The 14,873-nt window shown below is 48.1% G+C and overlaps 1 protein-coding gene across 1 annotated transcript in view; it reads right to left on the bottom strand.

Moving 5' to 3' along the window:
- The window catches only part of POLR2B (RNA polymerase II subunit B), a 149,156-nt gene that overhangs the window by 22,259 nt on the left and 112,024 nt on the right, over nt 1-14,873 (bottom strand). Inside the window, exon 18 of the mRNA XM_075352456.1 lies at nt 13,248-13,342. Coding sequence (XP_075208571.1) covers nt 13,248-13,342 — 95 coding nt within the window. The remainder of the gene's footprint in view (nt 1-13,247; nt 13,343-14,873) is intronic.

Raw genomic sequence — 14,873 nt, forward strand, 5'->3', positions numbered from 1 at the left:
GAAAATAGATCCAGACGCAGCAATCTAAGATTAGTGGGGCTATCTGAAGCGGTCCCGACTGCCGAACTGCAACGCTTGTGTGAAAGGGATCTGCCGACAGCCTTGGGAATCAACAGAGGATGTAGAGTTGAAAGAGCTCACAGGGTGGGCCCAGACCTGCGTTCCCATAATCGAGAATCCGGAGATCAGGCACTAAGACCACGCCAAGTGATTATGAAATTTCTAGACTATAACGATAAATTTGACATCATAAGGGCTTATAGACAGCAAACTCAACCACTGATCATAAGAGGTATGAGGCTCCTCTTATTCGAGGATTACTCTGCAGACGTGGCCAAGCGAAGAAGAGCCTTTAGCAAGATTTGTGTCTCCCTATTTCAAGCCAAAAGAAGTTTTACGCTTCAGTATCCGGCCCTGCTGAGGATTTTTCAAAAGGATGGCAACAGTATTGTTTACAACTCGGCAAAGGATGCAGAAAGAGACATGGAAAAAATATTACAATCGGCAAAAATTGCAGAGAGAAGAAGAGATCGGAAGGGGGATGAACGGCAACAGTCACCGAAATCTCAGAGATCTACGGACCACAGAAGATGAAAAACCTCAGTGACAGTCTGTCTAACGCCTTGATTCATCCTCTTACCTACTTTTCCTTTTAATAGACTGGAGTTATGCCGCAATGTCTTGGTGGGGATATCAAGTTATTGAACAAACTATCTTTGTGAGCAAAGGTTGGCAGGGATCTAGTGGGGGAGGATTATGGGCTGCCTTGGGACATGGGTGACTCGCCGAGCCGGGGGATGCTTGTCCACACAATCTATACCCTCCTTCCTTGGGGATGTATCCTGTGGTTCGGCGAGGGAAGTAACGAAATAACCGACTTGGTCAAATTGGGTGGGTGTAAGTAAGAGATATGGACGGCACCCTGGTATTCTTTTGTATCTATTTCCTATGGTGCAAGATGAGCTTCTTTATTATGATTGTGTAACCAAGCACACTCATCTTCAGAAAAAAGTGAAGTCCAGAGCACTTTTGGTGGTGTGTAGAGTTGGGAACACACTACAGTGCACTACGAATTTAAAGTTACTGTTGACTAAGTGTTGATTGCTTTACTGTGTTTTTCTAGTTTTTTGTTTCTTCTTCTAACATCTTCTTCTTTCTTTTAAGAGTCACTGAGAGACTCAGAGTGCTGTGCAACACCTCCACAAGCGACCAGTAAAAAGCAGTAAATAGATTCCACAGGGACCCTTATGATTATCATTTCCTGGAATGTAAAAGGCCTGAGGTCCCCGAATAAAAGATCTAAGGTATTGAGACACCTCAAACGATTCTCCCCAGATATCGTTCTTCTTCAGGAAACTCATTTGGGAAAAGAAGATTTTTTCAGACTTAAAAGATTCTGGGTTGGGACTGTAGTGGGTTCGGCAGCACAGGGGAGACATGCAGGGGTAGTGATCTTATTCCACCGGAATTTTGCTTTTCAGCTATTGTCCCAGGAGTGTGACGACCAGGGGAGGTGGGTTCGGGTCACTATAGATCATGGGGGAGAAACCTATTCTATACAAAACATCTATGGTCCTAATAGTTCAAATAAATCCTTCTTTGAAGATATAGAAAGGAAGATGATTCTTGACAATTCACCTCTGATAATCACCGGTGGTGACTTTAACACAGTACATAAAATAGATGAGGACAGAAGGAGCCAGAGCAGGGCCCCTCATAGAGAAGAAAATGCACTCCCTTCTCTTCTTAACCAGACTGGGTTGAGGGATGTCTGGCGCTGGCTACATCCTGACGCTAGAGAGTTTACTCATTTTTCCCATGTCCACCAATCCTGGTCAAGGATCGATTATCTTTTGACCTCAGAGTTTATTGAATAGACTGAAATCGGTTGAAATATATGATTTGGTCATATCAGACCATGCCCCAGTGGGTATGGAACTGACGGACAAGGTGGTTAGGGGGACAGACTTTATATGGAGGTTTCCAGCCTTCCTTACGAAGGATGAGGGATTTAATGACAAATTGCGCTGCTGGTGGGAGGAGTTTATATTTGACAACAGAGAACACATAGATCAAACTGCTCTGTTTTGGAATACGGCAGACTGTGCTGAGAGGCAGAATTTTAATGTATGTCTCTTCCCTCAAGAAAAAGGTGAAGGAGGGGTATTCCGAATCGAGTGCAAAACTCAGACAAGCTTACACGGAGTTCTTGCAGAATCCCTCAGCTCAAAATAGAGAACATTGGAAACTGGTCAAACAAGAGTTTGAGATGTGGTTAGACAGAAGGGAGCAGATGCATCGAACTAGACAAGAAGTTGAATTACTCAGATATGGTAACAAGGCGGGTAAATTATTGGCGAGATTAGCGAAGGGGCACTCTAAAGTATCTCCCATAGTCAGAATGAAAGATAGACAAGGAAAGGTAACTTCCGATCCCAAAAACATAAATGCCATACTACAAGACTTTTATAAAGACCTATATAAATCCTCACACACCAACATAACAGAGGGCAGATCCTTCCTCCAACATTTATCTCTCCCAAAACTTACACAGGAGCAGTTGGATGTAATTAATGCGGATATTAAGGAAGAGGAGGTAAAGCAAACTATTAGTCATCTTCAGAATGGGAAGGCACCCGGTCCTGATGGATATAGTGGGCAGTTTTATAAGGCACTTAAAGAACAGATTTCCCCGACATTGACCACTTATTACAACACTATTTTGACAACAGGGGACATTCCAGTCAGATCCAAAGAGACGTACATCAAAGTAATACCGAAACAAGGAAAGGACCCCCTAGAGGCAGGCTCCTACAGACCTATTTCACTAATTGACCTAGACCAAAAAATTATGTCTAAAATAATGGCTGAGCGTTTGGCAGGGGTGCTTCCTCAGTTGGTGAAACCGGCTCAGGTGGGGTTTGTTAAAGGGAGGGCTGCAGTTAAGAACATAAGGAAGGTTTTGACAGTGTTGGATGTGGTGGGACGACAGCAACACTCAGGTGACAGACCAGCTCTCCTAACTCTAGATGCAGAGAAAGCATTTGATAATGTCAGTTGGGAATGGTTGGGGGCGACACTGGACACTTTCAATTTAAAAGGCAAATTTAGAACATACTTGGACGGGGTATACAACAGCCCTACAGCCAGAATACATACTCCTGGATTCCTCTCTGCTCCTTTTCACCTACACAAAGGGACCAGACAGGGCTGTCCAATGTCACCATTGCTATTTAACCTGGCCATGGAACCCTTTGCTAGATATGTGGAGGAGACTGATCTATTTGACGGAATTAAAGTAGGCAAGGATATAGTCAAAATTGCTCTTTTTGCAGATGATGTCATATTGTTCCTGTCACGACCACTAGCACAGTTAAGAGATATTTTTGATTTTATTCAGAAATTTGGGGAATACTCGGGCTACAAGATCAATATTAACAAAAGCGAACTTTTAGAACTAGGAGAAAAAACACCCCTGGAGCACTGGAGGAAGCTGGGTTTGGAGCTCCGTGTCTCAAAGTCACATATATCGTATTTGGGTATAAAGATAGGGAGGCGACCAGATCAATTATACTCACTAAACTATACCCCCCTGATAGGTAAAATATTGGAGGAATTGCAAAGGTGGCATCACTTACCAATATCCCTTCTGGGTAGATGTCATTTGATCAAAATGATTAGCTTTGCCAGACTCCTATACCCCTTGCAAACCCTACCCCTGATTTTAAAACACTCAGACATAAACAAATTGAAGAAGGCCTTTACACACTTTATTTGGACAGGTAAAAGACCCAGAATCGCTGTAGAAAAATTGATGCTATCAAGAAATGAAGGAGGGGTTAATTTCCCAAACATACGGGCTTACAATATCGCCTCTTTGTTCAGGCATGTGGTGGATTGGATGCACGACACGAGTTGTTACTCAAACACACATCTAGAACGACAGTTAGCCGCCCCCTGGGACCTAACCGCTCTTATCCACACTGAACAAGCCAAACTGCCACAGTCGGTAAAATCCTCCTTTCTACTAAGGGACACTATAATGTGCTGGAAAATAGTAAGGAAAGCTTTCCAACTGCCCTTCTTGATCTCTAAACATATGCCAATATTTGGCCACCCCGAATTCCCCCAGGGAGCAGAGGTCAGGGCGGTAATTGGACAGACAAGTGACCATTTACGGAAAGCGGGGAGTATTATGAGTTTAGAGGATAAAAAATGGATGTCTCCACAAGAAATCATGCTCAAATTTCAGATACATAGTAAGCATTTCATGCAGGTCCTGCAGCTCCGGTCTTTCTGTCAATCCAGACTCAGACAGTTAGAAAAGGAAGCTACCTCTCATGCCCTAGATGAAATTATTGGCCAATGCACCCAGATGGTGAGCATTTCCTCACTGTATGGTAACATAAGACACAAATTTTTGAAAGCAAGACACAGTAAACTGTTCAGGACATGGGAGAGGTGGACCGGAGATCTGGATATAGCTGAGACAATACTGCAAGGGTGGGAACGGGTGAGAAAATCCATCTTGTGTGAGAGATGGAGGGAGACTTATTTTAAACTCATGCACACAGCGCTGTATGGATTTAACATCCCGCCTTCCCATAGCTGCCCTGACAGAATTACAGCATGTCCTAAATGTAAGGTGCCCTATACAAACCTTTGGCATGGGGTGTGGGAATGCACAGAAGTAGTAACTTACTGGAAGCTAATAAGAGACCAGATCCAGGCATGTTGGGGAACAAAACTTCCACAATCGCCACAGGCTTTGCTTTTCCATCAGCTTCGTCCCCCTGAATCTGAATGTCAACTTGGGATAGACAAAGTGAAGATCCCTAGAAATATTCACACATTTTTAATTGTGGCTTTACGAAATCTTTTTAGCGAGTGGCTTAAACCAAATATTCCATCAATGGGATCAATAATATCTCAAATGAAACAATTATTAGGGCTGGAATTGCTAGAAGCTGAAAGGAGCAAAGAAAAATCAGCAGGGAAAGTTTTTCCGCTGTGGAAACAGTTTATAGGGTTCCACTATAGTCCTCAGGAAATTCTGAAAATAGTCAGTCCTTTTCGCCATACGGAATGGTACTGTCTGGAAGACCTGGGGGGGACATTGGGGGCTTTAGGGACATCAGCAATTACTTAATGTGCATTATATGGAATTGGTGGCTGATACCATCACAGAGGCATAATTGTGGAGTGGTTCACATTCTCACTCATTGTTCATTGTCTCTTTGTGTACATGTCTTCTTTTCCTTTTTTTTCATATAGCTTAAATTAAAAAGGTTGTAACTACCACTATAGTAATCTGCAAGGTACACTGCTCGAATGTTGAGCATATCAATGTCATGTACACTGTCTAATTCTTTGAACAAGTTATTGCTTCCCTTTCTGTTATGTTTAAAAGTTTAATAAAAAAAAAAAAAAAGATGTTTAAAAAATGTTGGCAATTTTTTTTTTCCTTTTAAAGAAGGGAATTTTGTTACTTACCGTAAATTCCTTTTCTTCTAGCTCCTATTGGGAGACCCAGACGATTGGGTGTATAGCTACTGCCTCCGGAGGCCACACAAAGCATTACACTAAAAAGTGTAAGGCCCCTCCCCTTCTGGCTATACACCCCCAGTGGGATCACTGGCTCACCAGTTTTAGTGCAAAAGCAAGAAGGAGGAAAGCCAATAACTGGTTTAAACAAATTCACTCCGAGTAACATCGGAGAACTGAAAAACCGTTCAACATGAACAACATGGGTACCCGAAAAAACCAAAAATCCCGAAGGACAACAGGGCGGGTGCTGGGTCTCCCAATAGGAGCTAGAAGAAAAGGAATTTACGGTAAGTAACAAAATTCCCTTCTTCTTCGGCGCTCCATTGGGAGACCCAGACGATTGGGACGTCCAAAAGCTGTCCCTGGGTGGGTAAAGAAATACCTCATGTTAGAGCTGCGAAGACAGCCCTCCCCTACGGGGAGGCAACTGCCGCCTGCAGGACTCTTCTACCTAGGCTGGCATCCGCCGAAGCGTAGGTATGCACCTGATAATGTTTGGTGAAAGTGTGCAGACTCGACCAGGTAGCTGCCTGGCACACCTGTTGAGCCGTAGCCTGGTGTCGTAATGCCCAGGAAGCACCCACGGCTCTGGTTGAGTGGGCCTTTAGCCCTGAAGGAACCGGAAGCCCAGCAGAACGGTAGGCTTCAAGAATTGGTTCTTTGATCCATCGAGCCAGGGTGGCTTTGGAAGCCTGCGACCCTTTGCGCTTACCAGCGACAAGGACAAAGAGTGCATCGGAGCGGCGCAGGGGCGCCGTGCGGGAAATGTAGATTCTGAGTGCTCTCACCAGATCTAACAAATGTAAATCCTTCTCATACCGATGAACTGCATGAGGACAAAAAGAAGGCAAAGAGATATCCTGATTAAGATGAAAAGAGGATACCACCTTCGGGAGAAACTCCTGAATGGGGCGCAGCACTACCTTGTCCTGGTGGAAGACCAGGAAAGGAGCCTTGGATGACAGCGCTGCTAGCTCAGACACTCTCCGAAGAGATGTGATCGCTACCAGAAAAGCCACTTTCTGTGATAGTCTAGAAAGTGAAACCTCCCTCAGAGGCTCGAAGGGCGGCTTCTGGAGGGCAACTAGTACCCTGTTCAGATCCCATGGATCTAACGGCCGCTTGTACGGGGGTACGATATGACAAACCCCCTGCAGGAACGTGCGCACCTTAGGAAGTCGTGCTAGACGCTTCTGAAAAAAGACGGATAGCGCCGATACTTGCCCTTTAAGGGAGCCGAGCGACAAACCTTTTTCTAACCCAGATTGCAGGAAAGAAAGAAAGGTAGGCAATGCAAATGGCCAGGGAGACACTCCCTGAGCAGAGCACCAGGATAAGAATATCCTCCACGTTCTGTGGTAGATCTTAGCGGACGTGGGCTTCCTAGCCTGTCTCATGGTGGCAACGACCCCTTGGGATAATCCTGAAGACGCTAGGATCCAGGACTCAATGGCCACACAGTCAGGTTCAGGGCCGCAGAATTCCGATGGAAAAACGGCCCTTGGGACAGTAAGTCTGGTCGGTCTGGTAGTGCCCACGGTTGGCCGACCGTGAGATGCCACAGATCCGGATACCACGCCCTCCTTGGCCAGTCTGGGGCGACGAGTATGACGCGGCTGCAGTCGGATCTGATCTTGCGTAGCACTCTGGGCAAGAGTGCCAGAGGTGGAAACACATAAGGGAGCCGGAACTGCGACCAATCTTGCACTAAGGCGTCTGCCGTCAGAGCTCTGTGATCGCGAGACCGTGCCATGAAGGTTGGGACCTTGTTGTTGTGCCGGGACGCCATTAGGTCGACGTCCGGGCTTCCCCAGCGGCGACAGATTTCCTGAAACACGTCCGGGTGAAGGGACCATTCCCCTGCGTCCATGCCCTGGCGACTGAGGAAGTCTGCTTCCCAGTTTTCTACGCCGGGGATGTGAACTGCGGATATGGTGGAGGCCGTGGCTTCCACCCACATCAGAATCCGCCGGACTTCCTGGAAGGCTTGCCGACTGCGTGTCCCCCCTTGGTGGTTGATGTATGCCACCGCTGTGGAGTTGTCCGACTGAATTCGGATCTGCCTTCCTTCCAGCCACTGCTGGAAGGCTAGTAGGGCAAGATACACTGCTCTGATTTCCAGAACATTGATCTGAAGGGTGGACTCCTGCTGAGTCCACGTACCCTGAGCCCTGTGGTGGAGAAAAACTGCTCCCCACCCTGACAGACTCGCGTCTGTCGTGACCACCGCCCAGGACGGTGGTAGGAAGGATCTTCCCTGTGATAATGAGGTGGGACGAAGCCACCACTGCAGAGAGTCTTTGGCCGTCTGGGAAAGGGAGACTTTCCTGTCCAGGGATGTTGACTTCCCGTCCCATTGGCGGAGAATGTCCCATTGAAGTGGGCGCAGATGAAACTGCGCAAACGGAACCGCCTCCATTGCCGCCACCATCTTCCCGAGGAAGTGCATGAGGCGTCTTAAGGAATACGACTGACTTTGAAGGAGAGCCTGCACCCCAGTCTGTAGTGACCGCTGCTTGTCCAGCGGAAGCTTCACTGTCGCTGAGAGAGTATGAAACTCCATGCCAAGATACGTTAGTGATTGGGTCGGTGACAGATTTGACTTTGAGAAGTTGATGATCCACCCGAACGTCTGGAGAGTCTCCAGTGCAACATTCAGGCTGAGTTGGCATGCCTCTTGAGAGGGTGCCTTGACAAGTAGATCGTCCAAGTAAGGGATCACAGAGTGTCCCTGAGAGTGCAAGACTGCTACCACTGCCGCCATGACCTTGGTGAACACCCGTGGGGCTGTCGCCAGACCAAATGGCAGAGCTACGAACTGAAGATGGTCGTCTCCTATCACGAAGCGTAGAAAGCGTTGGTGCTCTGTAGCAATCGGCACGTGGAGATAAGCATCTTTGATGTCTATTGATGCTAGGAAATCTCCTTGAGACATTGAGGCAATGACTGAGCGGAGGGATTCCATCCGGAACCGCCTGGCGTTCACATGCTTGTTGAGCAGTTTTAGGTCCAGAACAGGACGGAATGAGCCGTCCTTTTTTGGCACCACAGAGATTGGAGTAAAAACCTTGTCCTTGTTCCCGAAGAGGAACAGGGATCACCACTCCTTCTGCTCTTAAGGCCCCGTCACACTAAGCAACATCGCTAGCAACATCGCTGGTAACGAACAACTTTTGTGACGTTGCTAGCGATGTTGCTGTGTGTGACATCCAGCAACAACCTGGCCCCTGCTGTGAGGTCGTTGGTTGTTGCTGAATGTCCTGGGCCATTTTTTAGTTGTTGCTGTCCTGCTGTGAAGCACAGATCGCTGTGTGTGACAGCGAGACAGCAACAACTAATGTGCAGTGAGCAGGGAGCCAGCTTCTGCTGAGGCTGGTAACTAATGTAAACATCGGGTAACCAAGAAGCCCTGTCCTTGGTTACCCGATATTTACCTTTGATACCAGCCTCCTCCGCTCTCACTGCCTGTGCTGCCGGCTCCAGCTCTGTGCACATGTAGCTGCAGCACACATCAGGCAATTAACCCGATGTGTGCTGTAACTAGGAGAGCAAGGAGCCAGCGCTAAGCATTGTGCGCTGCTCCCTGCTCTGTGCACATTTAGCTGCAGCACACATCGGGTTAATTAACCTGATGTGTGCTGTAACTAGGAGACTGGGGGCTGGTCACTGGTTGCTGGTGAGCTCACCAGCAACTCGTGTAGCCACGCTCCAGCGATCCCTGCCAGGTCAGGTTGCTGGTGGGATCGCTGGAGCGTCGCAGTGTGACAGCTCACCAGCAACCTCCTAGCAACTTACCAGCGATCCCTATCGTTGTTGGGATTGCTGGTAAGTTGCTTAGTGTGACTGGACCTTTAGAGAATTCACCGCCTGCAGAAGGGCAACTGCTCGGTCGGGATGTGGGGAAGTTCTGAAGAACCGAGGCGGAGGACGAGAACTGAACTCTATCCTGTACCCGTGAGACAAAATGTCTGTTACCCACCGGTCTTTGACCTGTGGCAGCCAAATGTCGCAAAAGCGGGAGAGCCTGCCACCGACCGAGGATGCGGAGGGAGGCGGCCGAAAGTCATGAGGCAGCCGCCTTGGAAGCGGTACCTCCGGTTGCTTTCTTGGGGCGTGAGTGAGCCCGCCAGGAATCAGAGCTCCTTTGCTCTTTCTGAGTCCCTTTGGACGAGGAGAATTGGGGCTTGCCCGAGCCTCGAAAGGACCGAAACTTTGACTGCCACTTCCTCTGTTGAGGTTTGCTTGATCTGGGCTGGGGTAAGGAAGAGTCCTTACCTTTGGACTGTTTAATGATTTCCGCCAATTGCTCACCAAACAGTCTGTCTCCAGATAATGGCAAGCTGGTTAAACATTTTTTAGAAGCAGAATCTGCTTTCCATTCTTTTAACCACAAGGCTCTGCGCAAAACTACAGAGTTGGCGGATGCCATTGCGGTACGGCTCGTAGAGTCCAGTACCGCATTGATAGCGTAGGTCGCAAACGCAGTCATTTGCGTAGTTAAGGACGCCACTTGCGGCACTGCTGGACGTATGAAAGAGTCCACCTGTGCCAGACCAGCTGAAATAGCTTGGAGCGCCCACACGGCCGCGAATGCTGGAGCAAACGACGCGCCAATAGCTTCATAGACAGATTTCAACCAAAGGTCCATCTGTCTGTCATTGGCATCTTTAAGTGAAGCCCCATCCTCCACTGCAACTATGGATCTAGCTGCAAGCCTGGATATTGGAGGGTCCACTTTTGGACACTGGGTCCAGCGTTTGACCACGTCAGGGGGAAAGGGATAACGTGTATCCTTAAGACGTTTGGAAAAACGCTTGTCCGGATAAGCATGGTGTTTCTGGATTGATTCTCTGAAGTCAGAGTGGTCCAGAAAAGTACTCAATTTACGCTTGGGATACAGGAAATGGAATTTCTCCTGCTGGGCAGCTGCCTCCTCTGCTGAAGGGGCTGGGGGAGAAATATCCAACAGCCTATTGATGGCCGCTATAAGGTCATTTACCATGGCGTCACCATCTGGCGTATCCAAATTGAGTGCGGTGTCAGGACTAGACTCCTGATCACCCACCTCTGTCTCATCATATAGAGACCCTTCTCGCTGAGACCCTGACCCGCGTGATGACGTGGAGGGTCTCTCCCAGCGAGCTCGCTTAGGCGGCCTGGGACTGTCATCGGAGTCAGAGCCCTCAGCCTGTGATGCCTGGGACCCCCTTGAAGTACGGATTAGTTCCAACTGAGGGGGACCGGGGAACATAGACACAGCAGTGTCCATGGTCTGAGCAACTGGCCTGGACTGCAAGGTCTCCAGGATTTTTGTCATAGTCACAGACATTTTATCAGCAAAGACTGCAAATTCTGTCCCCGTCACCGGGGCAGGGTTCACAGGCGTCTCTGCCTGGGCTACCACCACCATAGGCTCTGGCTGACGAAGTGCCACTGGGACTGAACATTGCACACAATGAGAGTCGTTGGAGCCTGCTGGTAGATTAGCCCCACATGCTGTACAAGCAGTGTATACAGCCCGTGCCTTGGCACCCTTGCGTTTTGTGGATGACATGTTGCTGTCTCCTCAGAGCAATATAGGGTATACAGCCAAGAAGCGACCGTACAGTGCAGTATATATATATATATATATATCTGGTACAGGAAAAAGTACACCAATACAACACTGTGGCACTAGTGGGGCCAGCACTAATGTGCTGCTTACCGCCCGCTAAACGCGGGTGTGTGGTCGCCAGAAATCCCTAGTCTGGGTCTCCCAGAGCCTGTGTCCGTCCTCCAGCCAGACTGCATGCAGGAATGGCTGCCGGCGTCCTGTGGAGGGGGGGCGGGCCCTGGGCGTGCTCAGACCAAAAGCGGGAAACCTGCGTCCCACTGTGCCTAGTGAGAGGGCTGGAGCATGTAAATAAGGCTCCAGCCCTCGGCGCTGACGATTGCACAGCGTCTGTCCCTTTCCCTGATTGACAGGGAGGGGGCGGGAACGAAGCAGAGCTAGGCCGCAAAAGCCGGGGACTAGATTTATAAGCGCCGCCGCCGTAAAAGCGCGGTCGGCGCTAAGTCCCCGGCGCACTACAAGTCCCAGCCGCGCCGCCGCTCCGAGAGTGGCCGGCGCGGTAGTTCCCAGCACATGAAGTCACACAGCTAAGCTGCTGTGACTCAAACCCCAGCGTGCAGCGCTACTGTCCCCGGCGCACTAACACACCCAGCAAGTCTGGCGTGTGCGTGCCTGTCTGTACGGGGACACAGAGTACCTGAAAGTTGCAGGGCCTTGTCCCTGAACGGTACCCAGCTCCGTATCCAGCAGGTTCACTGGGTCTGTGGATGGAGCCCGGCCTCAGGGCTTGGGGGCCGGTAAGATCCCACTTCCTCAGAGCCCCTCAGGGGGATGGGGAAGGAAAACAGCATGTGGGCTCCAGCCTCTGTACCCGCAATGGGTACCTCAACCTTACAAACCACAAGTGGGGTAAGAAGGGAGCATGCTGGGGGCCCTAGTATGGGCCCTCTTTTCTTCCATCCGACATAGTCAGCAGCTACTGCTGACTAAACAGTGGAGCTATGCGTGGATGTCTGACCTCCTTCGCACAAAGCAGAAAACTGGTGAGCCAGTGATCCCACTGGGGGTGTATAGCCAGAAGGGGAGGGGCCTTACACTTTTTAGTGTAATGCTTTGTGTGGCCTCCGGAGGCAGTAGCTATACACCCAATCGTCTGGGTCTCCCAATGGAGCGCCGAAGAAATCAAAATCTGTATTAATTAATGAAAATCCCACCAGGAACGTTATAATTTTCCATCTGGCCTCTCAGGATATTCTATTCTATTCTACTTAAAATTTAAAGAAAACCACATATAGATCAGCAGCAATAGACTGACTCAAACCCTTGCTTTTGTACTGAAGCATCTAATGAGTGTGTGCAAAAGTCACAGGGTCATAGGAAGGAGGTGACTGACATTACCTATTGTGAATGGTGGTTTCTGCATTACTAGCACCCATCACTGGAGTAAAGACAAAATCCCTTTCGGCGCTTCCGGAGGATAAATGGATTATCAGTGCAAGTTTGCAAAACTTCAAGAACAAGGGTTTATTAAAGGGTTCAATAAAAAACGGACAGTCCGTAATTGTCCGTTTTTTATTGAACCCTTAATAAACCCTTGTTCTTGAAGTTTTGCAAACTTACTCCAATACCCACGTGGGAGCACCTGTTCAGTACTCTCATTGTTTTTCCCGAGGATTCGTGCTGCATACTGGAGGATTAATAAGAGGGTTGATCCACTACACGGATCATACTAGCGAAAACAGAAGAAATCTGCACGGTGAGTGTAAAATTCGTATGATCACACAATCTGTGTTTACACACATCTACACTTAGATTTGGCGCCCCGTTGTTCTCTCCTTTTTTTCTTTCCTTTATTCTGTAGCACCCATCACTATAATCCTACCTGCAATGATGAGACTTCTAAAATATGTTCAAGAACAGTAGGTATAAGCCTCAAATGCCTCCAGTGAGCAGAATGATATATTTTTTACGTGTGCTATAATAAAATAAGTTACATTTTAACATAAAAAGTGGATTTAAGTGACAATTTTCTTATGTTTAATTTTTTTTTTAATTCTCCTTTACAATGAAAGTAGTTCTAATGATAAGTTCAGTAAATCCAGGAAACATGAAGGTTATGAAGCCCATGTTTTATATTTTTTTTTCTTACCCTGACATGTCTCTCGAGTAGGTTTCTCAAAAACCTCTTCTTGATCAAATCCTTTTTTAGACTCTTGTTCTTTGTAAGAGCGATAAAAAACAGATCTGCAAAAAAATAAAACAAAACAATATCTATTTTTCTATGGTAATGGTATATTATACTATCATGTGTTAGTGAGTGGTACAGGAGAAATGCTAAAAGACATAGCTAAACTCCCCCCCCCCCCCCCCCCCCCCTCACCCTCATTAGAGGAGCATTTTAGAAACAAGATTTAGCAAGAAAACTGAGGCTTTTCAGAGCCTGATCACAAATTATCTGGAAGACACTTGTCAACGGCGTATTCGAGATGTTCAAGCTTAGCCCCTGCTCCACAATGCAAAATATGTCACATAATATTTGCCACCCACATATTGCCCATTTATTACTGGTATCTTTGTATGCGGCAAAGGGCCCATAGGCCACAAGATCACTGCTGCAATGCCATCTCTGCAACCCCTATAGTGAGTTGCTAGTACTAAATGCAGTCTGTCACACTCCAAGGCATAGCAGTAAAATCTCAGGCATAACAATAAACCTGGCAGAGAACAGGATGCTTTTCCCACCAGTTTCTATGAGCGCAGAGTATGACATCCATGAGACACTACTATAGACGCCTAGGCCTTGAGAATGGCATTCTGTACAGAAGTCTTAATGAAGGGAGTACTGGAGCAAGAAGTATTTTATACCTTAGGATTGGTTATCAATATCAGATCGAATAGGGGTGCAACACCCGGCAGACCCATCGATCAGCTGTTACCAGCCTGATGTAATCAGTTGTAGGAGGTGCCCAGCACAGCTCCGGCAACTACCGTATTTTTCGTTTTACAAGAAGCACCCCAAATTTAGAGATAAAAAAAAAAATGGGGTCCGTCTTATATGCCAGTGTTGTCTTACCAGAGGGGAAGGGGGGGCAGCGGTGGTGGAGCGGGGTCACAGGAGGCGGGTCAGTGGTGGCAGCAGCGGGTCAGCGGAAGCTGCAGCGAGTGTCCCAGTGTGTCCACGGTCAGGGCTTCAAAGAAATGGTGCCCGGAGCAACGCATGCGCAGATGGAGATCTCATCCAAGAGCTCCATCTGCGCATGCACTGACTCCCGGTGCCATCATTTGAAGTCAAGACCGCGGACAAACTAGGACACCCACCGCACAGCCACCGCAGTCTGCATAACCACCCGGCCGCACAGAGTGGCAGCCAGCAGGCCGCCTGCCCATCAGCACAGAGAGGCAAGCCAGCCATCGGCACCGACAGGCACCCTGCCGGCCACCCGCACGCAACTGTCCACCCGCACACAGAGCCGCAGAGACAGCCACCCGCCAATTCACCTTCCGGTAAACTGTATTCGGATTTTAAGATGAACTCCTCATTTTCTTCCCAAATTTTTGGGAGGAAAAGTGCGTCTTATAATCCGAAAAATACGGTATATAGTGGCTGGGGCCAAGTACCACACATTCACATCTATTTGCATGAATCGGGATGGTCCTACAGTAACTCACTGAGGCCACTATACAGTTGATTAAATTGTGCTGGTCAGCTCCGAAAATAATCACATCTGGCTGCTGTTAGCACTATGAAAAGCTGATTGGCAGGGGTGCTAGGTGC

Source organism: Anomaloglossus baeobatrachus, chromosome 1, assembly GCF_048569485.1.
Source record: "Anomaloglossus baeobatrachus isolate aAnoBae1 chromosome 1, aAnoBae1.hap1, whole genome shotgun sequence".
Classification (NCBI taxonomy): Eukaryota; Metazoa; Chordata; class Amphibia; order Anura; family Aromobatidae; genus Anomaloglossus; species Anomaloglossus baeobatrachus.